Source organism: Lepidochelys kempii, chromosome 5 (genome assembly GCF_965140285.1).
Source record: "Lepidochelys kempii isolate rLepKem1 chromosome 5, rLepKem1.hap1, whole genome shotgun sequence".
NCBI lineage: Eukaryota > Metazoa > Chordata > Testudines > Cheloniidae > Lepidochelys > Lepidochelys kempii.
The window spans coordinates 102,119,422-102,142,647 of record NC_136384.1 but is presented as its reverse complement, the minus strand read 5'-3'; the positions used below and the strand labels follow the sequence as shown (position 1 = coordinate 102,142,647).

The window sequence follows — 23,226 nt, the reverse complement described above, 5'->3', positions numbered from 1 at the left end:
CACCCCTGCTTTAGGCTCACAAGGAAAGGGGCCAAGATTTGAGTGACTTATCTAGCTGAGACCAAGATACTGCTTTAATTCCAGTGTGTATAATAAGGTTCACTGAATATGACGAGTCACTTTGTTTTAATTTTAGCATTTAACTTTACAGTGGTTTTGATAAAGAGCATTCATCCTCTGTACAGCCCTAAGGTGGCACAGGCAGGAAAGATTCACAATTCACATACAAAATTACTTATGTTTACAAATTTTTGGCAATTTATCTGAATAACCCGTTTTCTCCTATTGCCATTGACCCAACCATTGAAAAAAGTTTACAATAATTTACATCTGAAATATTTCAAAGTGCTTAATAGTGATTGTTCAGGAATATTTACAAGTGGCCTATACAAATATGTACAGGTGGTACACTACAGCACAAGTTGTTCCTGGAATATGGCTTTCTATGGAAAGTGCTTTAAATAGTTGGTCAGTGGTAGTACTGACAAATTCAAGGGTTACAGATAACTAGTAACCATCAAAAGCAGATTTGTGGACAGATATTTACAGAGTTCTGGTAATTTGTATAAGATATTTACATAAGCTTGCTCCACACATCCAGAAGGTTTCTTCATTTCTTCCATCTTGGAAGATTCTTCAGCTACTTGCCTGTTAGCATCCCAAAGAGTGTAGAGCATAAGTAGATTGCCAACTAGGGTATTCAAGCTAGATCATCATCTGTGCTTACAACAGATATCTGTATGGAAGGAGCAAATGTGTGTTAAAAGCAAGTCTTGGGTTGCAAGACAAGTCTACTCATACTGTGCAAGAGTCTGCTCACATCATTTGCAAGATCTGTCCTGTCTAGAGAGACAATTTGTATCTTTGCAAGATTTAATTTTAGGTTTATCTTTGGAAAAAGGCAAGCTAGAGCTACATTACAACATAAAACATTGCTTTAAGTCTGACATCTAAAGAATATTGCACTTTAGTTATAAATAGCTTTAAGTCTAGTGTTGAGTGTATTCTTGGTAGCTGAAGTGATGAATCCAGGCTTGCAGCTCTGCATGTTGCTAGAACCACTAGACATGCTAGAATCACCTACCCTCCCAAAATATGTAGGGCACTGGCCTCACTTCACCTGCCAATTAATATTGGTAAAAGGGACATTGTAGAGGGACCCCTGCTTATAGTAACTAACTTGTTGGTAAGCCATTCAAATGTATGGCAAACATCCCTGCTGCAGTCTTAGCTTTCTCAAGGCTCACTTGAGAGAAAGCCCAATGCCTTACAGCTCTATGTACCAAGTATCTCCCAGGAATTCTACATGCTGCCTGCCATGCTGGCAACCCTGGTCTCAGCTGCCTAAAAAGTAGTACATCATAACTGCTGTGGAATTATTTTTTGCCACGTTCAGCCCAATGCTCTGGCTATGGGTCTTCCTTTGGTCTCCTACTGAAGTATAGGAAGGAGGCTGTCAGGTCTAAAGTGGAGATCATGCCTGCCAACTGTGTTATAGGAAGGTTGGCCAAGTTTGTCAGGAGCGAACCAAGTCAATCTTTGGCAATTTGAGACTAAAGAATGTGATCTCCAGCTGCTATTTTGACTCATTTAGAAGCCACATATCTGTACTTACTGCAGGGTAAGTGTGTCCTACTGAACTGCTGTGTCGCCCAATATCAATAGTGAGGTCTTCTTCAGTGGTTTTCAAGTAGACAGGATTGTCAAAATTCATGCTTTTCATATTCTTGTGTTGCCAGTTACGCCACATGAAGTAGCCACCTGCTGCTGCTGCCAGTGCCAGTAGTACTGCAATAAAGGAGACAAATCATGATTTGTTGACATCCAGCTAGGATGATTTCCAGTGAGCCAAGCCAAACCAGTCCTGGGGCAATCAAGTTTTAGTTCTGTCTATGGGTGCAAGCCATTGCCAGCCAGAAGCTAGTTTTCCCCTCAATGGAATTTTTAGAACAGGCTTGTGTTGCTATCTTTGTTCTAGTTGCATCCTCACCCTACTATAAGGCATGTTACCATGCAATGACCGTTTTAGGACTACTAAATAGGATAGTAGCAGATTAAGTGATAATGCTCAAGACTTTAATGATTAAGTCTTTACAAGTGCATGGTCCCCTTTTGTATGGGATGTCAGGAACAGGGAGTTGTTGTAGATGGGCTTAGTGCCTAGTTTTGAAACTCTTAAAACTGACATTGCCACTAGCATTGACATCACAGAAGGTCATGTTCTGCTTTTGACACCATCTATTTTGATGGATGTTCCCCCCCAGATGGTCAATCCCTTGGAATGGCCTTGAGTTGTACCCAGCTACTTAAAGTCTTAAGTAGAGATTGCAACCAAGTATACTTACCCAGAGGAAGAATAGCCCAGGCAGCTGAAGTGCCTTTGTCAGAACTGACTTCCGACACTGCACTGCTGAAATTATGTCCTGGAAGAGGAACACATACAATCTCATGTATTATTTATTGCTAGGCTGGCAGAATTTAGTCCAAGGCTACCAGCTTCCTCAGACCATAGCTAAGAGTCCCCTTGTCTAGACTCCTGGTTCAGTGAGTGAAGTAAAGAATGCATTCTAGAGCAGTACTACTCAAAGTGGTGGTCCATGGACTGGTGCTGGTCTGTGAGCCATCAGCTGCCAGTCTGTGCCCATGTTGGAAAAATTGCTAGTCCCCCACAGATAGCTTGAGAAGCACTGTTCTGGAGATTGTAGCCTACTAAGTAGTCTTCCACTTTCTGCAGTTGCATGAATTTGGATTTCCTAGGAAAAAAGGTCTCGCTGGTAACTTGCATGTCCAACATGAGATGCTGGGACATCATAAGATGACACATGCTAGAACTAGCTTTAACACAGTCTCACTTGCCATTTGAGTGATGTGAAGGCTGACCAACATGTTTCCTGATTGCATGCACAGGTTTAGCATGTTTGTGCTAGCTGTCTGAGACCAGTTTGTGTACCTGCTCAGTCATTGTAATGCATGATTGAAAGTGAGTTATTGGGACCAATACCTCCAGGAACTGGTCCAACAGTTGGTGGTTTTTCTGTTGTGCTGGTATCTTTTGTCTCAATGTAAGCCACAGTAGTTCCAGTACCTGAAACTGGTTATAAATCAAGAACGCAGTTAATCCTGAAGTTCTGAAACAGCTTGCCATTATGTGGTGGTTGTGAGTGCTTAGCAGATGGTAGAATGGTCATGCAGCTTTTAGATTTTACTAGACAAGATCTTGACTGAGGATTTTGATAGGTTTACTCTGCTAGGAAGTTGGTCTCAGCTGCTAGGGTTTTTTTTGCACTCAAATCTGATGCTTTGGGAAGTATGGACAGACAGTTTTAGAAGCAAATAGCTTGCAGCAGAAGTTTAATACTCCTAGATTTTAGGATCCATCAATTTTCACTGAAAAGAAAGCTTTGAAACAAGTCAGCCAGATTTCTGGTGTTGCTGGTAGTTATCCAAAGCTGTAAAATGTAAGCTAGGTAGCCACTGTGTTTGACAGGACATTTAGAGGTTTTGCTCACTCCTCTGAAATCAGGAGTCAGACAGGGATGAGTTTTTGGAGTGCTGATCATGAACTCTAGCAGAATGTCACACTAAGTAGCAATGTACACATTGTATACAGTGTGCTTGAACTAGTTCAGGTTCCTCTGGCCATTTAAGGAGCACCTATAGGAATTACTGTACAATAGCTTTGCCTGCCATGTAACTGCAGTCTGAGGGCTATTCAATGAGTTAGACTAACTGAGCAGGAGATTGTTAACTAACAGAGTATGAACCTATTCTACTTTAGCACTTACCTGCTGTTGTCTGAAGCATAAATGAATCCTCCAGTTAAAAATGCTAGGACCTCCCCCCAAAGCCTGTACCCATTAATGTTTGATTAGTTAGAGGAGTTACAAGTTAAGCTAGTGATTCTCAACCAGAAGTACATGTACTCCCTGGAAGGCCTCTGCATACCCCCAGGGGTATATCAACTCATCTAGATAGTTGCCTAGTTTTACAGGCCACACAAAGCACTAGTGAAGTCAGTACTAACTACAATTTTATACAGACAAGAAAAAAGCAATTTTGTAATAGTGTGCAGTGATGCATGTCTTTTACATCTGATTTTGTAAGCAAGTAGTTTAAGTGAGGTGAAATATGCAGTATGCAAGAAGACTCTTGAAGGGGGTACAGTAGACTGGAAATATGGAGAACCACTGAGTTAGGCAAGATGTGTGGAAGGCTCTAAAAAAAAGTCAGCTCCCCCCCACTCTGATGGAATGCACAAGGTCTGATCATAGTATATGGTGATGAATATGCAAAAGCCAGGCACAGACTTGCAGGTAATACAGTCATTGCAAGAGTTTGCATTCTGTTCGAATGCCACAGTTTAAGTCCCCAAATAAATGCTAATCATGTAGCAACAGTGGAGCCTTAAATCCACTGTCAGGGGAGACCATTACTGTATGAGTCTTGATTGCACAAGAGTCCCTTATTAGGTACCCCTCTACAGTAATTTCAGCATTGTCACTATACCTTTACACCTTAGGCCATCATCTTGTAGGTTGTATCCAGTAGGACATGCGCAGGCATACTTTGGAGAGTGTTCGTTTATCTGAGGAGCAGGCAGGCACAGATACTCACAGCCACCATTCTTCATGGTCTCATCACACCAGTTCTTGCCTGTTGACACAAGTCAAATTTAAAGTAGACCAGTGCTTTAGTCTGGCAGACAATTGTTTAGTGTTGTTACATGGCAGAGGATATACTGCCTGTCCATACAGGACAGGATGGTTTCTAGGCCATGGAAATCAAGCCATGCAGCAGCACAATATACAGCTTTGCTCTTTATAGGGGACCTTGGAGCAGAAGTAGCAGCCTGGACAGCCCACCTGCACCACCACCTCTGTAGTGCTGGTTCTGCTTAGTGTGCTTTTTGGCCAGATTGGAGCTCTTCCACCTCACTCCCCTAGAGGGGGATTTTCTAGGCTTCAGTACCTACCTGATTTAATAGCAGCAAGGCAGAGGTTCACAGTATGAAAGTCTAACATTGCTACAGTTTAGATCTGTTACCTGTGGGTTGAACAAGCTCGTGATACACAATGATATCCTGAGCATTGTTGAGGTTGTTCACTAGTGTAGCCAATTCAGATCCTGTAAATTTATTGGCACCATAGACTGCTTCATTCTCTCCATCAATCCAGTAGACACGGTCCTAGGAGATAAAGTTATTGCATCCTATTATGGTTGGGACCAGTTTGGTTTGTCCATTACCAGGGATGGTTTAGTTGTCCCCTGTGCATGGTAAATTCAATTTAGTGAGTGCAAGTACTCTGAAGTATTGATGCAGTTCAGCTAGATTAGGATGACTCACGTTATTGCTGAGGCAACATGAAATCGTTAAACTTATGGCTAGCCTTAGTGTGGAATATATTCAGTTTTGTATTTGCTACTCTGCCTCAGTAGAGAGGCTACAGTAATCCCCTTGCAGTAGCTTTTCTGCAGTCTCATTTATTGGACTCTTGCTGTACCCTGCCACTCCAAAGGGAGCCTACAGTCAGCTCCCTACTGGATGCTTGCATACTTATTCTCACCTCAAATATCGTTAGAGCAAGAGGATGAGCAAGAAATTCGTGAGATTTTAACACAATCCTACGATCCTGGCCATTCAGATCCACACTGGACAGCATATGTAGCTTTGAATCAAGCCAGTAAAGGCGGCTTTTTATAAGATCTAGAAGAAGGAAAGAAGTTGCATTTTAGTACATTGCATCTGATCACAAGCATGTGTTACCTGGAAAACCTCACCACTGATATTGCCTTGGGGGTGTGTGGATACTTAACTTTGGTTTAGTAAGTGCTGACGAATGCCATCTAGAGTGCATGTGCACTTGGCTTCCACTAGTAGGTTTCCTCACATGAAGAAAAAGAGGTACTAATTTACATATTAGAAGGCAGCTGCATCACCACAGTACTACCTGGATTGATGTTCCCTGGGTGAAGAGTGTAGCCTTATGATTAGGGCAAGTGTTTATCAAGGATAATCCATGCATTGGGGCTACCTCATGAATGGTGTAGCCTTTTATCTGACAGCATCTGCTATGGGTCAAGCTACAAGCAAACTGTCATTAATGGGGAGGACACTTGAAATGACTGTCAATGCTTTGACCAAAGCTGGTCATTTTAGACTTTGAAGAAGTTTGAATGCATAGTGCCTAGAAGCCATGGCTGCACAATAGCCATGGCTGTGTCCTAGTGTGTTCAATGCCTTCTCATTGTTACCATGTTAATGTGAACTTCCAGAAGTTTTCCAGGGAATCTTGACTTGCAAACTGAGATTCCTTCTTAAAGAGCTAGTGACTTCAGTATTTCTGAAAGGCATTTTGGGCTCAGAGGGAAGTTAATTTTGTAAGAACATGAAATACCTAGTGCAATTCCATTAGGCCACTGGATCTCTGTTGTCACCAGCTGCTGTCTACCAAGTCCATTCATTCCTGCCTTTTCTATTTTGGCTGGTTCACCCCAGTCAGACCAGTACATAAAGCTGTAAAGAGACAAGTCATTAGGCATCTGCAGTTTAGCTATATTGTAATATACTTTAACATGTAAGCAGCAATACTAGCTTGTATGTATTCTAGCTACAGGAAGGCCTGGAATTGATCCACACACTATGGCTTGATAGAAGACTGAGCACACTGGAGTATGCTTGGCTCAACTTGTCACCTTCAAATGGTTATCAACAGCTTTCAGCTTACTGTTTTGTAGTTTGCTTACAAATCTAGGTTAGTATAGTACCTAGAGGACTTGGCATTAGTTGGTTGTACAGTGTAATGCTCACCCAGAGAGAGGATCCACGGCTATGGAGGCGGGCTCTCTTAGGTCTGTATTAAACAGGATCTTTCTTTTGGCACCATCAAGGCTAGCCACTGAGATACTCTTTAAAGCTGAATCAGTCCAGTAGATGTTCTTATAGACCCAGTCAACAGCAATTGCTGCAGGACTGTGTACATTGCTTATGATTTTTAAGTGTTTGCCCACCTTGTCACGACTATCAAGTGAGGCACTGGAAGAGAAAAAAGGGATAAAATTTAGTCTGTTTCAACCAGTGCACACTAGAGATGTGCCAGTTAAGCCAATAGCTGTCTAGAGGTATAATTACTTCAAATCATGAACACAAGAATTCTGTAGCTAGCCTTGAAATTGAAAGAGGTTTTTAAACTAGACTTAAGTTGTTTGCTGTCCTTTGTTCAAAAGGTCAGAACAGCTGACCTCAGAATGTGCTCATACTTCAGCTGCAACTCCAACTTCAGTAGAGTACATGCACAGCTTTGAGTAAGAGTGTCCCACTGCACAGGTGTTTGACTTCAAGGCTATGGTTACTGAAGTTAGGAATTCTAGAGAAATTTGAGCTGTAGACAGGAGAGAATGCTTGTCTGACTTAAGTCAGACAGTGACTGGCTAGAGAGCTACAACTTCAGGAGGACAAACACTTAGGATGAAAGTTTGAAGCAGGTAGGTTTACCTGAAAATTGCTTTTTGGCTGAAGTCAGCCCAAAAGAGTTTATGCTCAGCAATGTCAGCATCTAGAGCTACAGTGTTTCTTAGCTGCTCTACTAGTTGGAGGTATTCTTTCCTTTCCAGGCCAATCTTCCTGATGTCCCGACGATTAGTGAAAATCAGACATGGTTCTTTTCCTGAAAGAGGATTTAGAAGTTACTTGCAGTTCTAGGTTGAACCAAGTCATTCTTAGTATACCAGTGTCATCCCAGACATTTAGAAGCTTTGAGTACAGTGTTAGAACAGGAGTCTAGCGGCCACCACATGCAGAGATATTAGTAGATCTTACAAGCTTCAGCCTCCATTGGCTCCTATGCATTAAGTGCTTAGAGGGACCTCTCCTGCAGTTTATAGCTCAACATGAAAGACTGTCCCCAGTGTCTTCAATATTCAAGATTACTGAAGGATTAAAAATTACTGTGCTCAATTAAATGCCTCTGAAAGATAGAGAATGATGGTACAAATGACTTGTTGCTGTGAGGTCTTCAGCCTCTGTGCTCTTAATAGCAGAGGTGGATTTTAGCAAATCCTTGAACCCAATTTGTTAGAGTTTAATTGGCCCTTTAGTGTATTTGCTATGGGGAGCCAATGTACTGTAGACCACCAGCCAGGTGCAGCAACTCTGGTGTACCTTTGTCAGCCTCTTTAGAGGTAATCTTTTCTTATATTTCTAATGCTTTTGGGCTCTTGATAAATTGAGTATGCTAGTTGTACTTACCTACTGCCTTGCACACTCCAGTAGCTAGATCCATTTGATAGCCATGGCTACATTCACATTTGTAGCCTCCTTTTAAGTTAATACAGATTTGACTGCAGATCCCAGGATTCTGGCATTCATCAATATCTAAGACAGACTGTAAAGTTAGTCTTGAAACAAGAACAAGACAACTACCTCATTTAGGTGTCAGGATGGTAGTGGTACTTGCCTCCACATGTTTTCCTGTTTATCAGTTCAAACCCAGCTGGGCAGTCACATTCATACCCAATAACTAGGTCTCTGCAGATATGAGAGCATCCACCATTGTTCACCAGGCATTCATTCAAGTCTGGAATAGAGTTAGAGACCCAGAAACAGTTGTGGCAACTTAACTGAAATCTCAGGCAGTGCATGCCTATCTAAGGTAGATTAGGCCAGAAATTCAAGTATGGCCAAGATTCCCTTTGCAGACACTTAAGAGTCCTATAGGGCATGTTGGTGCTTATGTGGACATGTAGCTAGTTCTGCTAGTACATCAAGTGAGCTAACTGCAGATTTCAGCTAAGAGAAGCTCAGTGCTATTTGGAGCTAGCATTTCTGTACTATGTTTTACAGTTATCTGCAGCCTGGTTCATGACTAAGCATAAAGCAGCACACTAGTCAATTCAGTTGTTAGAAGATGTAGGCCAGTCACTGTGCAGTTCTAACTAAAGAACAATCCTTTAGTCTTTAACTAGAGTCTCCCAACCATGGAGAGTTACTTACTAAAGGCATTTGCACTCTAATTCTTGCAGACAAGACTCAGTTAATCTCAAGCCTGTGAGTGACATTCCAAGTAGGTGGCTCACTTACTGCATTCCTTGAGGGGTTCATCACTCCAGTCCTGGCAGTCTTGCTGCTGATTACACACTTTGCTGATGTCTATGCATTCCCCACTTCTGCACTTGAATTTGCCAGGTCCAGAGCACTGATTGACTGTCAAGATAATGGGAGGGAAAGGGCCATTAGATAAAAGTCTAGAAAGCCCTGTTATAAACAAGAGTTTCATCATTTAGTTCTGTATTTACCATTTTTACAGTTTACTTCATCAGTTCCATCTAGACAGTCTCTTACACCATTGCATTGCCTGCTACCGTGGATACAATTCCCATCTTCACATTTGAACTGGTCTGGTCTACAAGTCCGGGAAGCTGAAGAGAGAAGTGCTGCAGAGTTAGAACCCTGAAGGTCTTGGAGACTAAGTTATAGAAGTAATCAAAGCCTTAAGATGTTTTGGAAGAGCCAGTGACTGAACTAGGGAAGAGGTAATGAGTTGGAATTATACAGTCCCTGTTAAAAGGGACCGTACAACAATCACTTACGGCAGTTTGTTTCATCACTTCCATCCTTGCAGTCTGAGTCTCCATCACACCACCACTTCTTGTGAATACATTCTCCTGAGCCACATTGTACTTCACTAGGAAAACACTTCACAGGATGCGCAGGCTGGCGGCCACATTGCTCTAGAGATTCATCTGACTGGTCTGAACAGTCTGCATCATCATCACATACCCAGCTAATAGGGATACAGCTAGAACTTTTACATTGAAATTCATGTGCTCCACAAGTAGGTGGTGTGCAGTCCACTTCATCAGTACCATCACTGCAGTCATCTTGGCCATTACAGACAAAGTTTTTGGAGATGCATTGCCCGCTGGAGCAAGTGAACTCTGCTGGGCTACAAGTTATATTGCCTGGTAATAGAGAGGGAGTTCAATTAGTGTCAGGATTTTAGACTTATGTCTACACCATCTACAGCAGGTTCTTAACTTTGTTGACCTAACTCAAGTTATTCTACAAAGGGTAGTGGTGAAGGTCACTTATGCAAGCATTTACTTCAGAAATTCCAGTCAGCCACTGCAGTCATTAAAACTATTGGTATTCTGTTAGGTTTGTGTCCCATATTTGGGAATTCTATTAATGTACACCTATATAAACCTTTAAGATTTAGACACTATGCCCAGCTTCAGAGTAGAGACACTTACAGTATCAAGTCAGAGGACTTTTGTTTTAGAAAGTGAGCTTCTGGCACTTGCAGATCCTCTGTGCATTTTGTTGGGTTGAAGAGGCATTCAGTGATGCCAGCATGACATGTGGGTTGGTTCTTGAACATGTGACTGGAGGGCAGTGGGGAAGAGAGTAGGAAGAAGTTCTGCTCTGCACACTTCCTTTGAAAGTACAGTCTAAGGGAAAGCTAGATTTTAGTATCATCTTTGGTGACATCTATGTTAAGAAAATAAGCTGCTGTCTAAATCTAGGGATAGAGCCCTTTTAGTACATGTTTAGGGGGAATTTGTTAGTGTAGCAGCTAAAGCCTCTTAGCAGATGGCTTTACAGAACAGCAGATTTATGAAGTCCAAATGACAGGGGACTGCCATGTGAGTATTACAGTACGAGTGGATCACCACTAAGCAAATTACATTTAGTTTTGCTCTCCAGTGAACTGTATAATAGTTAGGATAGCTCAAGAAGTTTTTGCTTTGAGTCTTGAGAGCTATTAAAGCAATCATTGCTAATTCATTCCATTGCTTGGAGTGTATGCATTTGGAGAGAGAATGGGTTACTACTTAGCCACTGCAGAGAGAATCTGAATTCTAGTTTGAGTACCTAACTACCAGATTTCCCATTAGGGAGGCAGTGTCCTTGCTTAGAGGCATTTATTTTAGCCTTTTAAATGGGTCTGATTAGACCCATAGTAGCACTTACAAGTGTAGTACTGACCATATAAACAGAACAAGTTTTAAAATCACTTATAGCAAGTTCAACTGAACAGGACTGGGAAGAGCAGAGTTTGATTGTATGATGTGACTACAATCAGACACTCCAGTTAAGTTTACAGAAGTTCTAGTTCTAAGAGCACCAGTTGGCTACCCTACACATGATATGCATCTGAGGAAGTGAGCTGTAGCTCACGAAAGCTTATACTCTAATAAATTGGTTAGTCTCTAAGGTGCCACAAGTACTCCTTTTCTTCCTACACAGCTAGTTCATCTTCAGGCCAAGTACATTTGGGAAAAAAGCTACAGAGGCTACCATTTGTTTCTTCCCTTACCACAGTTCTCTTCATCTTCACCACTGTCACAGTCATTTTCACCATCACATTTCCAGGACAGAGGGATACACTGAGTTGATCGAGGACCACAGCTGATTTCATTTACCCGGCATGTTCTCATGTCTATTGAGGAGTGGATTGGGGAGAGGTCAGTTTCAAGAGCTACTTAGGAGGTCTAGAGTTTAGGTTTTAAAGATTCTACTGAAAGCAGTTTAGGATTCAGACAAGTGCTTAAATCCAGATATTGCTTTTCTGTGAAAGTGTAAAGCTGCAGTAAGTGGACTACATTTCACTTATCATGGACAATGACAACTGTAGAGTCAGTTCTAATACTTTGACCATTAGAAATGGTCATTCTGAGAAGGGCTTCACGTCTTTCTAGGAGAGGAAGAATGGTTTTATCTGGGCTATGGAATTAGAGGTTACCATCAACATAATTCATAAGGTATTTCTGATGTCTATCTGTATGGCACATGTAGTTATTTTAGAGTTACTGTTTCATTCTCAGGGGAGGTGTGAGAGGGTAGCGTTAAGTTAGTTAAGAAGGCAGTTAAGTCTGCATGTGCAGTCGCATGCAAGTGTTTGAAATTTTTCCCTCAGACTTTCCCTTCATTAATACTGTAGCAATGGGTACATGAACTGACTTTCAGGTGCAGCCAGGGCCATGTGGTACCCTTTAGAGGGCTGTATTCACAATCAAGAGGGCTAGAAACGAGTCACGGTTCTCTACTCTGGTTCCCATAATGAAGTTAGAGTCTACAGAATGCACCAAGGGCAGGAGGACAAGGCAATTCCAGGACATGCTCAAACATCTTCAGACATTCTATTACAGATATCCCCATTATGTTTCCACATAAAAGGAAATCTTGAGCAGCTTTAATAGCCCATAGGTCTGGTTAGGATTACAGAGAGGTAGTTTACAGGGGGCTTTATGCAGCTACATTAATTGATCGGACACTGAAGTTTTTCCCCTGTTCCTGATGAGATATCTGTAACTCTCAAGACTAATTCTTTGAAGGGGCTTGCAAAGAGGCTGACAATACTGTACTAGCCTGAAGTACAGGGTAAATTGAGGGGTACGGGAGAAGAGCTCACGTAGCAGGTATATGCAACTGATTGCTTATAATAAGATGCTAGCTTTAAACCTAGAGTTATGATGACATGCTAAAAGATAGACAGTTTTTGGTTGAGAGATTTCAGTTTCCTGCTCAGATTATTTTAATTTGATTGTCAGCACAATGATAGGCTCACTCACGGCACAGTTCAGGGCTTTCATCAGATCCATCTTCACAGTCTGGGTCCCCGTCACACTGCCACCTGTTCGGGACACACTGACCACTGTTGCACACAAAGTCAGATTCAGTGCAGGTCGTCTTCACTGTGAAGAAAGAGTCCCAGTATGTTTGTTTAACTGCAAACTAGATCTTGCAAGAAGTACAATTATATTTTAACAGCTAATCTCCTAGGAGGATCAAGAACCTGAGTCTTTAGATGCAACAACTGTTTTACTGCAAGCCTAATAGATGTTTAGGCTACTTAACTCCTGTGTTACAGAGTGAACTTCTGGAGAATTGTACCAATATATACTTCAGCTATAAGTGGTGAGATATTATGGCTTTTACATCTTTCAAAGAATTGCCACTGAGCATTCTCTTCACTCCTCCCTGCAAAGCTGCTTTATAAAGCACTAGTAATTGGAGTATGTTGGATGCAAAGCAAGTGGTCTTTTCAAAGAGTCCAAGCTATTAGAGTAAGCTTGGGTACAAGCAGATGTCTTGCATTTGTAAGATTATAATGCACACATACAGCAATCTTGCCAATATTTGTGGCCAACAATTCATAAGTGTTGAGTTGATCAGTGGATGTCAAGGTTCCTTCCCCACTCTGAAGGCTAGGGTTCAGATGTGGGGACCTACATGAAAACCTCCTAACCTTATCTTTACTAGCTTATGTCAAAACTTCCCCAAGGTACAAAATATTCCACCCTTTGTCCTTTGATTGGCTGCTACCGAACAGCTACTGGTTACTGGGGAAGAGCCGTTTGGAACGTCTTTCCCCCCCAAATACTTCCCAAAACCTTGCACCCTACTTCCTGGACAAGGTATGGTAAAAAGCCTCACCAATTTGCATAGGTGACCACAGATCCAAACCCTTGGATCTGAGAACAATGAAAAAGCATTCAGTTTTCTTACAAGATGACTTTTAATAGAAATAGGAGTAAATAGAAGTAAAGAAATCCCCTCTGTAAAGTCAGGATGGTAGATACCTTACAGGGTAATTAGATTCAAAATAGAGAATCCCTCTAGGCAAAACCTTAAGTTACAAAAAAGGTAGACAGAAATAGTTATTCTATTCAGCACAATTCTTCTCTCAGCCATTTAAAGAAATCATAATCTAATGCATACCTAGCTAGCTTACTAAAAGTTCTAAGACTCCATTCCTGTTCTATCCCCGACAAAAGCAGCATATAGACAGAGACCCTTTGTTTCTCTCCCTCCTCCCAGCTTTTGAAAGTATCTTGTCTCCTCATTGGTCAGGTGCCAGCAAAATTACCTTTAGCTTCTTAAGCCTTTACAGGTGAGGAGTTTTCCCTCTCATGAGGAGGGATTTTAAAGGGGTTTACACTTCCCTTTATATTTATGGGAGTGGACATCTTCGATTTAAGTCCAAATTTGAGTCTAGATTAGGTTGAAATAGTAACAGGCAAGAATTTTAAGTTGCACACAAGAGGGACTTTAATTCAGTCAGACTTTATTGGAGTTGTTTTCACCTCTGAATTAGTTTAAAACAGTATATAAAAGTCACTTGCCAACCAAGCTACTAAGTACTTAGTAATGAAAGGCTCTTTTGGTCTTTTTTGTACTTCAATTTTACTTTTAAGAGGACAGCCTCAGCCCTGCAAGAGAAGTCTAGTTTGTTAGTGAAGATGTTACTTTAAATGAGAGACCTGATATTCAAAGGTATGGGAAAGGTGAAGGGAGTTGCAATCAGTCATTCATATTTGTTTCAAGTGAGATATGGTACTACTGACATTAAGAATAATCTGACCAAGATGTCTGCTGAAAAACAGTAGGTGTAGCAGGGATGTATAGCCACTGTAGGTTACATGTTTGCTGGTAGATTAAATTAAGTCTCAGAGCACCACATTAGGGGAAATTTAAACTGTCAACTCTTGCATTTGAGGAGCTAAATCTGCAATAGATTAGAGTGTTCCTCTTTTGCACAGGAAATTCAATTCAGCCCTGTAACAAATGCAAGCATTGTATTTAGTGATTAGCCAACATATGATTAGACATGGTGGAAATTGGATACCAGGGGAATTTAATACTACCTGATTTGCTAGGGGAAGGAAATGGAGGCTGTAATCCATAATGATTACTTCACTGATTAATATTAATCTGTTATGATTTTAGAAAATAAATCCAACTGAGTTAACAGATTCTTGAAGGCAGAGTTGCACTGCAGTGGTAAACTGGTTTTAAATAGAACTATGTAGATAGTTCAGAGGGACACGGCAGGAGAAAGCAAGGAACACAGCATTCTAGCTAGTTCTCCCCCTTTTCAGCTCCATGGGTGTCAAGGGATTGGTGACCAAATGGTCTAGGACTGCACAGGCAGCAGCTGTAAGGAGCTCAGGACAGAAGGAAGCTGAGTAGTTCTTGTCAGTTTCCTTTTACAACGCTTTTCCTCTAATTAGATTGTCCTGGACAAAGCAAAAGCTATGGAACATTACGGCAGTCAGAGCATATTTGGAAAGAGGGGTATCCCTAAAGGTACTTCATTGGGTGCCCCATGAGGCTACTTTGGGTATTGATATTTTAGCTGTTCAACCATCTAGGTAGGTAGTTCAGTTTTAGTCATATCAGAGACCGACAGCTTTAGTGTCAAATTTGAGCACATCTTAAGTGAGGTCTTTATAGCCATGGGAGGGGTCAATTAACTTTGACTAGACAGAACAGGTTGCTTTGAGGTTCAGCTAGAAGGGTACTATAGCTGCCTGGACTCAGTCTTGCAGAAGCCTGAATGCAAGCTTTAAAGCTACACCTGTGAGAATACACAATTCTTGAACATGACTGAGATGCCATTAGATTTGGCTATCCTATAAAACCTTGGTTTGAGCCTGTTGACTCTACTGCCTCCCTCACTCACCACTAGCTAGATATTGGTATTAGTGGAACTCTTCTCCTAAGCTATGCTTTGTTATGCCCCTCCAATGGAGTGTTTACTCAAGGAACACTTTGCAGTTGCACAAGGGCTTACCACAGGAGCTCTCATCACTGCCATCAGAACAGTCTTCATCTCCATCACACTTCCATAACAGAGTTATACAGCGTCCATTACTACACTGGAATTGAGATTCTTCACATTTTGCTCTTGCACCTGGGATTAAGAAAGTCAGTTTAGTCAAGCTACTATAGCTACATTTTACTGATGTGTCAGGTTAGCACTGGAAGCTTTTGATCAGGACAAGAACTGAATTCCTTGTTTCACAAAGGCTGCGATGTCAATAAGAATGCTTAGATGTTCATTAGCTTAGATCAGTGGTTCTCAGCCAAGGGTACACATACCCTCAGGAGACCTGAGTACTCTCAGGGGCACATCAACTCAACTAGATATTTGATTATTTTACAACAGGCTACATAAAAGCACAAAGTTGTACAAACTAAAATTTCCACACAGACAATGACTTGTTTCTACTTCTCTATATACATGCTATACACTGAAAAGTACAATATTCCAATTGACTTTTTATAACTAAATGGTAAAAAAAAGCAAGCAATTTGTCAGTAATAGTGTGCTGTGACACTTTTGTATTAAGTCTGATTTTGTAAGCAAGTAGCTTAAAGGAGGTAAACTTAGAAGTATGCAAGACAGCTACCTGAAAGTGGCACACTAGACTGAAGTTTGAGAGCCACTGGCTTTGATCACTAATAGTGCATCATCATTTGTGTCTGTTGCTGTAGTCATATTTCAGGCCAGTGAAGTGTCACAAGACTGGGTTATTGACACCACATTTGAACCAGGAATTTAGTGGAGAAGTTTCCTGACAGTTGCCAAAAGGCCAGACTTAGAATGGTGCAGATGCTAAAGGACTGCAGTCATTGTCTTGCAGTTTGCAAGACAATACTTGTTTCAGGGATTTTAGATACAAGGTACTTCTTTAGTAGAGCCTGAGTGTTTTACTCAGATGGAAGAAAGCCTCTTCATATGCCTTTTCTACTCAGAAGCAAAATCAGTTAGTGTGTGGGAAAGATTGCCTGCTCTGACCTCAAATGCAAGAGTGTCTCACTATCACTGAACTATACAAGAGTTCATTTGACAGTTCTGGACAATATTTATTAATCAGACTGTTTGGTAGAGTCAAATTTAGGGGGTTGAAATCCACTAAGCCTAGGAAGTTTCAAGGACTGGTCACATACAGTTATGTTCTCCATGCCAGTATCTCATGTTACCTCACTCTATGGCAAAAATAGACACTGTTTCCAACACAACACATTTGCCCTTGCAATGAGACTGACAGCTGTGGCAATTCATAGACAATCCCATGAGGCTTTAGTGAAAGAGATATAATGTTACCAGTTTGAGAGGTGAGCTTCTTTACCAGATCCTGATAAGTTACATGAAGTTTACATGACCACATCCTTACTATGTGGACAGCACCCCAGCATCAAGTTCAGTTTTAGCATGTGTTGATGACTAAGGAATAGGTGCAAGTCCTTCTCCCCCCAAGAATACTCAATGCTTAGGGTGGGGAGGGGATATATGGTCTTAGTATTAAGTTACAGCACTCTTAAGTTTTAATCATTAAGAGTTCAAAATAAGTGTTGTGCCTCGTGCAGGCCTTGTCTGTACATGGGCAGCTCAGTTAGATTTCCTTTGTTTCCCTAATTTTTGGGTTGGTTTTAGTTAGAAGCTTGTAGTTTGTCAATCCATTTGAAGGCAATACTTCAAAAGTCAGAGTAAGACACCATTAGTTTTATTTTCTGCACTAGAATTGTTTGCCAAGTGTTTGATTTAGAGAAAGATGGGTACAAATGTTTACAGCTCTGTTATGGTATTTGTTATCATGGATATCTGTTACAGATATGTATTCCATTTGCAAGCTGGAATCAGCTACAGCTTTCTGTACATGTTTCATAAGTATGTTTTCCCAATACAACTTGTTCTAGTGAAGCTGAATGACCCTATTCCTCATAGGAGGTTCACATCATGCCATACAGACATGGATATCAAATCAGTATCAACTTCAGTACAACAGCTGTCTCTTGAGCAGTTGCACAAGCACAAGGTTTGTCTCATGTGCTTACATGCATTACATTTATGTCTTAAGGTCTAGAGAAGTGACTATAGCATGATGCAAGACTCCTGCTTCTCTTGTTTGTTGCATCATTTGATAAGTTGCCCTGATGCCAAGAAAAAGTTAGAAGTCATCTATTTTTAGCTTTTTCAAAAAAAAGCTCACCATTTGTTTGTAATCTACTTTAGTAAGCAGAAAATGCAAGCCAGCATACCAAGTCTCTTCAATTATACCATAAGAGTACAGTCAACTTGCTGACTTAAAGTCCACTGCATAACACTGGATGGCCATCAACTTGCCACCAGGTGGTCCCAGAAGTACTGGCAGAACAAATTGGGTGAGGGCAAGTGCAATCTCCCTGCAGAAGACTAATGTCTCCCAATGCCAGCCTACATTAAGAAGCCATTGTATTTCAAGTTTCATATGCAAGTTGTCTTTCAGAGTTTCAAGATCTGACAAGCAGATGAAACTAGATTAGTGTTTGACTAGATCTGTCAGGACCTCATTTTACAGGAGTAAAATACCAACTGAACTGGCAGATCTTTTGCTATGATTATCTACTCCAGCCTTGCATGTTGTGCAGAAGTTCAGCCATACAGTCTGTTCTTCACCATGAGAATGGTGGGTGATGAAGGATCTTTTACTCACTTAGATTGCCCTACCTGGCATTATGAGTTTTGCACAGTTGACTTATTCCATCATAAATTAAGGCAACAAACAGTCTAGAAGTCAACACTATCACTTTGGTCAGTCAAATGTGATCTTTAAAGCAAGTTTTCAGATGCTTAGGTGGAGTCCACTGCCAGCAGTCTTGTTTTGTTAGGGATTGTAGGTACTTAATTATTGCACAGCATTCCTTACAGAGATTTCAGATTTTGAAAACTTTAAGAATGGCCTGATCCAGGCTTAAACTTCATTTGAGGAATATCTTATTTCTTCACTATTGCTTGTTTACATAGGATATTTTGAGTCTCACTGATGTACAGTTTCCTTGCACTTATGCCTTGTTTACACTTGGTTATGGCAGTGTAGCAATACTGGCAAGCCTTTAAATGTAGAGAGGGGAAAAGAGGTCCTTTTGTTGACATAGCTTGTTTTGCTAGGGAGAACTGGTATCAGCTATAATGGCCAAAGGCTCTTATGCCGTTATTAACGCACTTAAGCTGTGCAGGCAAAAGCCCTAGTGATGTCAGACTTTCTTCCTGCAATGTAAAATACCTATGCTGCCAAGACTTAGGCCTGGCCTAAACTCACATGAGACAGTGATTCAAAGATTAAGGATGCTCACTCCCAAAGAAGTTTAGAAAGATTGCAAGACAGTTTTAGAAGTGGAGTGACTAGTTAAATCTTAATAGGATATTCATTTCCTGCCAGAAGTATACAAACTATGAAGCTGCTTTCTAGCTACTGCAGTGTTAATCTTTAATTTTAGTTTGATATTTTATATTTGATATTTCAGTCTTGATTCTCAATATCTTAAGCGTTAATCACTTTGAGTAGAGAGAAGTTAGTCAGAGGCAAACATGCTATTGTTTGGGGCAGATGAAGATCATGACAGGTCTCTAACCTAGCATGAGAGTTCCATAGTGTTTTGGAAACAGTCATTCCCATGCCAAAATGGGGATCATTCAAGAAAAAAAGCTTAACAACAAGTTTTAAATACCACATTCAGAAAGCATGCCTAGTTGCTGATGCAACAACTCTTGTGACATCTGCATTATTCTACATAAGTCTGCATTTCAGCATTTAATTCCAGAGGAAATTTAATCACTTGATATGTCAGTTTGGTAGTACTATTGCTTAAATGATGAACTTACAACCCTGAACTTAATCACTATTGCTGCAGTGATTAAGTTCAGGGTTGTAAGTTCATCATTTAAGCAATAGTACTACCAGTCTGTAGTAGTAAGTTGGTAGTTAATCTTTACTATTTTTAGGAAATGTTTTGTTCCAAGAGACTTCCAGCATTAGGGCTCTGAACCAGCTACACTCTGAACAACTTAATCTAGTCATTTTGGTTTAGAACAAGAATAGGAATGGTCTGCACCCCCAGAGGAGCAGTCAAGTTAAGCACCAGTGTCTGCATTTTGGTCTTTAGACAGAACTACTTGTCCTTAGCTCTGCCACTGTCCCAGTGTGACAATCCTTTTACCTTGTATTTCTTCCTCCACCCTGGATTTGTTACATACTAGATACTGCTATCTAATGCAGAGAGTTTGCCTAGTACTTTGAGAATGGGTTCTGCAAAGTGCTACAAGTAGTTGGCTAGCAACTGTAACCTAGAAGCAGAAGTTGCTGATTATATTGGGACAGGTATGAAAGGGCAAGATCACATCTTCAGTGTTTTAAGTACTTAGATATTACAGATCATACTCCAAATCTGGACGCATGAGCCCCTTTACCTTAAGGTTTCAGAGTAGCAGCCATGTTAATCTGTATCTGCAAAAAGAAAAAAGGAGTACTTGTGGTACCTTAGAGACTAACAAATTTGTGCCTAAGCTTTCGTGAGCTACACAAGTACTCCTTTTTTCTTTTAACCTTAAGGGTTATTCATACAGTATGTCTATATCAACCACATTCACACAAATCTACATCCTTGTAGCAGGAAGCTCAAGGAGAAAGGTTACTGTTGATTTGTCTGTTCCTTACAAAGCAGGAAAGGAAGACTTACTTGCACCATGTACCTATTAGAAATCAGTCTAGCCCTATAAGTCCTCTCAGAGTGCATGTATTACTAGTGTCACAAACAGTAAATTAGCAGCATATGTTGTTCTGGGCAAATTGCTGCCTCTGTTCCTATTTAAGGGGCTGTATGACCAAGATGTTCAATTTTTCAGAGATTTTGGAAAAGCAAAGCTAATTTCATCTGAGGCTGAGATATTGCTGTAGTGGTCATATATAAGAGAACGTGCTGACACCACTTTGCAGTACATATTGCAAAATGCTGTGGAGGAAGCTCAAGCAGGAGTCTAGTTTGTCTTCCCTGAGGACTGTCATGTACCACTCTGGAAGAAAAGAGTCTGTTCTTAGAAGTGACAGTTATGAGGGCCAAATAACCTGATTACAGTAAGAACCAGAATTGGGGACCTATCAAAGTAGGCTTTAAAAAAGTAATGGGTAATCCCCTTCAGGGCAGTTCTTATCAAATTGCTTCAGTTGGTTTCAGCCTAAGCCACTTCGGTTGTAGTTTTACATAGCTAAGCCCCTTTATTGTCTGCACAGTGGGCAAGCAAGAGGACCCTGGGTGGGAAGCAGGGTCTAGAAACCGTTGCTGCAGCATTTAGGAGGCCCACATGGAGCAGAAGTCTTCCTCAGTTACAATATTGAGTATCCTCGTGATGGTCAGGCACTCCCCTACAGAAAGGGGAAACTGACCTCCCCCAAGTCCCCTCCCCACCCAATTGGGAGCCTGCTGTGAGCAGAGGGGCTCAGTGCTTTTGTTAAGGTCATGCTTTGTAACAGTGATATCACTGTTACACCACTCAAGATTAGTAATGAGCATTGTTTCTTGCCACTTTGTATATGTGGGAGGGACTATTATATGCTCTTCCCTTTATCCCTGGGAGCAGTTCTAGCTACTTCATGTTTTCTCTTTGGCAAGGAGCTTGAGTGTTGTCCCAAGTGCTGATACTGACTAAGGAGATCAGCTTGGAAGTGTTGACTATGCCCATTTTCTGAAAGAAGGAATAGCTACCGCCAGTGTCAGCAAGGCCTCTGATAAGAGTGACGAGTGGCATTTTCTAAAATGTCTTCTCCCCCCACTAACCCACCCTTTCCTGATCCTAAAAATCTCAAGTTAGCTAGTACATTTCCAGACAACAAATGCAAGTCAGGGGAACCCTAATTGATGGTTGTTAGCATCTTGACTGGATATCTAGTTGGCTGACCAATTGCTAAGGTGTCATTGCAAATGTTTGCTTTTTTGGTTTAGGCAACTAGCATATGAGGTTTAGCAGCTATAGGCAGAAGAGTGGTTTTGTGTGTGTTTGTTTAAGAGAGAGGAGAGGCTCACCGACATAGCCCGAGTTTGTGACTTTAAACTCAAAGTTCACCCCCACCCCCACCATGCCAGCCAAAAGAGCATTTACACAAAATTAGAAACTGCAGCTGGCCTGAGCTGGGGCCAGTGTCACTAGCTACTAGAGTAGCACAGGAACAACCAGACACCACCTGGGAGATACCCATTCAGTATGTGGCTATATTAGCCAGTTCATAAGTGCACACACTGCTCTTCCCCAGCCCCCCATTATGCAATCCATTCAGCCTCTTTCCCCACACCCAATCATCCTACAGCTGGAGTAAGGAGTAATTATCCAAGTATAATTGGCCCCAGTTATTGGGTGATGAGTACTATGAACCCTGCCATGCTTCTTGCAGGGATTGCAAATAGAGTAAAATCCTGTAATGGGCTCTTACAAGACTTTGTCATTTCCTCAACGCCTATTGTTCAGCAAGCAAGCTAATCAAGCCATAAGGATTGGGGCCCACCTACCACTGATTCACCGCAAGTGGGGCAGTCCCCTGTTGGCAGGCCCAGGTTTGACAGGGAACCATTCCTCTCCCACGTAGGGGGAGAGGGAGGGATAATCCCCTCCCTAAACTAGTCCTCTGCCTAGGTCTTTAGGCCACAGGGCTCCGGCTTTCCCCATGCCCTGCACGCTCAGGAGCGACCAGATCCGTGTGCTTGTTACTCGGCTACGGAGTTATGGAGGAGGAGGAGCAGCTCCTCCACCACTCCTCTTTCCCTGCGTGGGCCCCCCCACAGCGGGTCACGAGCCTGCCTGAGAGCGCTCGCGCGCCCTGCTCTCCTCCGCTAGGACCCTCTGGAGGTAGCAGCCCAGTAACCTGCATGCGGGTGGACTGAAGGCGTGATCCCCCGGCACGCGCCGGGGGTGGGGAAGGGAACTAAATCCCCGTTGTCCCCGAAGAGGTGCCTCACGTGAAAACGGGCTCAGTGTCAATTCAACAGCACGGTCCCCCCACCCCTTCCTTCTCCCCCCCCACACCCCCCGGGCCGAGGCACACAAGGGAGGCGGGGAGGGAAGAGGGACACCCAATAAAAGCGCCCCGAGCCCCACCATCGCTACTCACCGCGCACAGCGCCGCGCTCGCCCAGCAGCCAGCAGAGCGCCGCCAGGAGCCAGAGCGCCCGGAGCGAGGACGTGCCCATCGTGTGCACCAGCTGCTGCGCGCACAAGTTAGCAGCCTCCGCGGAGGTGGAGCGAGGGGAGCTTCCCGGTTTTCGGCACCTTGCCCGGCCGCCTGCAGGGAAGGCGGCTCCGGCAGGAGAGAGGGGAAGCGCGCGCGTTGGCCCGGGCTGGTGGGGAGCAGCGAGCCGGAGACATGCACAAGGGGGAGGGTGTCCCCACGACGCTCTTATACGATCCGCCCAGCTCCTGTGTACGGCGGCGGCGGCCGCCGGTGACTCACGGGGGCCCCCGCCGGCCGCTGGTTGGCTCTCGAGCGCCTCCAATCCCCGCCGCCTGCCCTAATTTCCTGATCCACGCAACCTGCCCAACGCAGCTGTGCGCGCTCCTCCATCCCGCCGGGCGCTGCTGCTGGGCCAGGCAGGGGCACGGCCGCACAGGTGAAGCTGGTGCGAGCTGCTGGCAT

General features: G+C 42.5%; 1 protein-coding gene across 2 annotated transcripts; it reads right to left on the bottom strand.

Annotated features, from left to right (window-relative positions):
- Positions 1 to 109: 109 nt before the first annotated feature.
- VLDLR (very low density lipoprotein receptor) lies at positions 110 to 23,226 on the bottom strand. Of its 2 annotated transcripts, XM_073345228.2 has the most exons (19): positions 22,705 to 23,226; positions 15,576 to 15,695; positions 12,571 to 12,693; positions 11,316 to 11,438; positions 9,586 to 9,957; positions 9,292 to 9,414; positions 9,077 to 9,199; positions 8,454 to 8,573; positions 8,246 to 8,371; positions 7,493 to 7,664; positions 6,809 to 7,033; positions 6,396 to 6,514; positions 5,565 to 5,704; positions 5,044 to 5,185; positions 4,507 to 4,653; positions 3,002 to 3,091; positions 2,346 to 2,423; positions 1,616 to 1,788; positions 110 to 736 (listed from the first exon to the last, which is right to left on the bottom strand). In XM_073345228.2, exons 1-19 carry the CDS (start codon positions 22,781 to 22,783, stop codon positions 701 to 703), a joined length of 2,631 nt encoding a protein of 876 aa, XP_073201329.1. In that variant the 5' UTR covers positions 22,784 to 23,226; the 3' UTR covers positions 110 to 700. The 2 variants fall into 2 exon arrangements, with proteins under 2 accessions (XP_073201329.1, XP_073201330.1); XM_073345229.1 differs by lacking the exon at positions 3,002 to 3,091 and having other exon boundaries at positions 22,705 to 22,913.

Coding starts and splice junctions, on each gene's coding strand:
- VLDLR (XM_073345228.2), bottom strand. CDS start 22,783: ATGGGCACGTCCTCGCTCCGGGCGCTCTGGCTCCTGGCGGCGCTCTGC. Junction 15,696..22,704: donor CGAGCGCGGCGCTGTGCGCG/GTGAGTAGCGAT, acceptor TCTTAATCCCAG/GTGCAAGAGCAAAATGTGAA. Junction 8,372..8,453: donor AAACAGGAAAACATGTGGAG/GCAAGTACCACT, acceptor AGTCTGTCTTAG/ATATTGATGAATGCCAGAAT.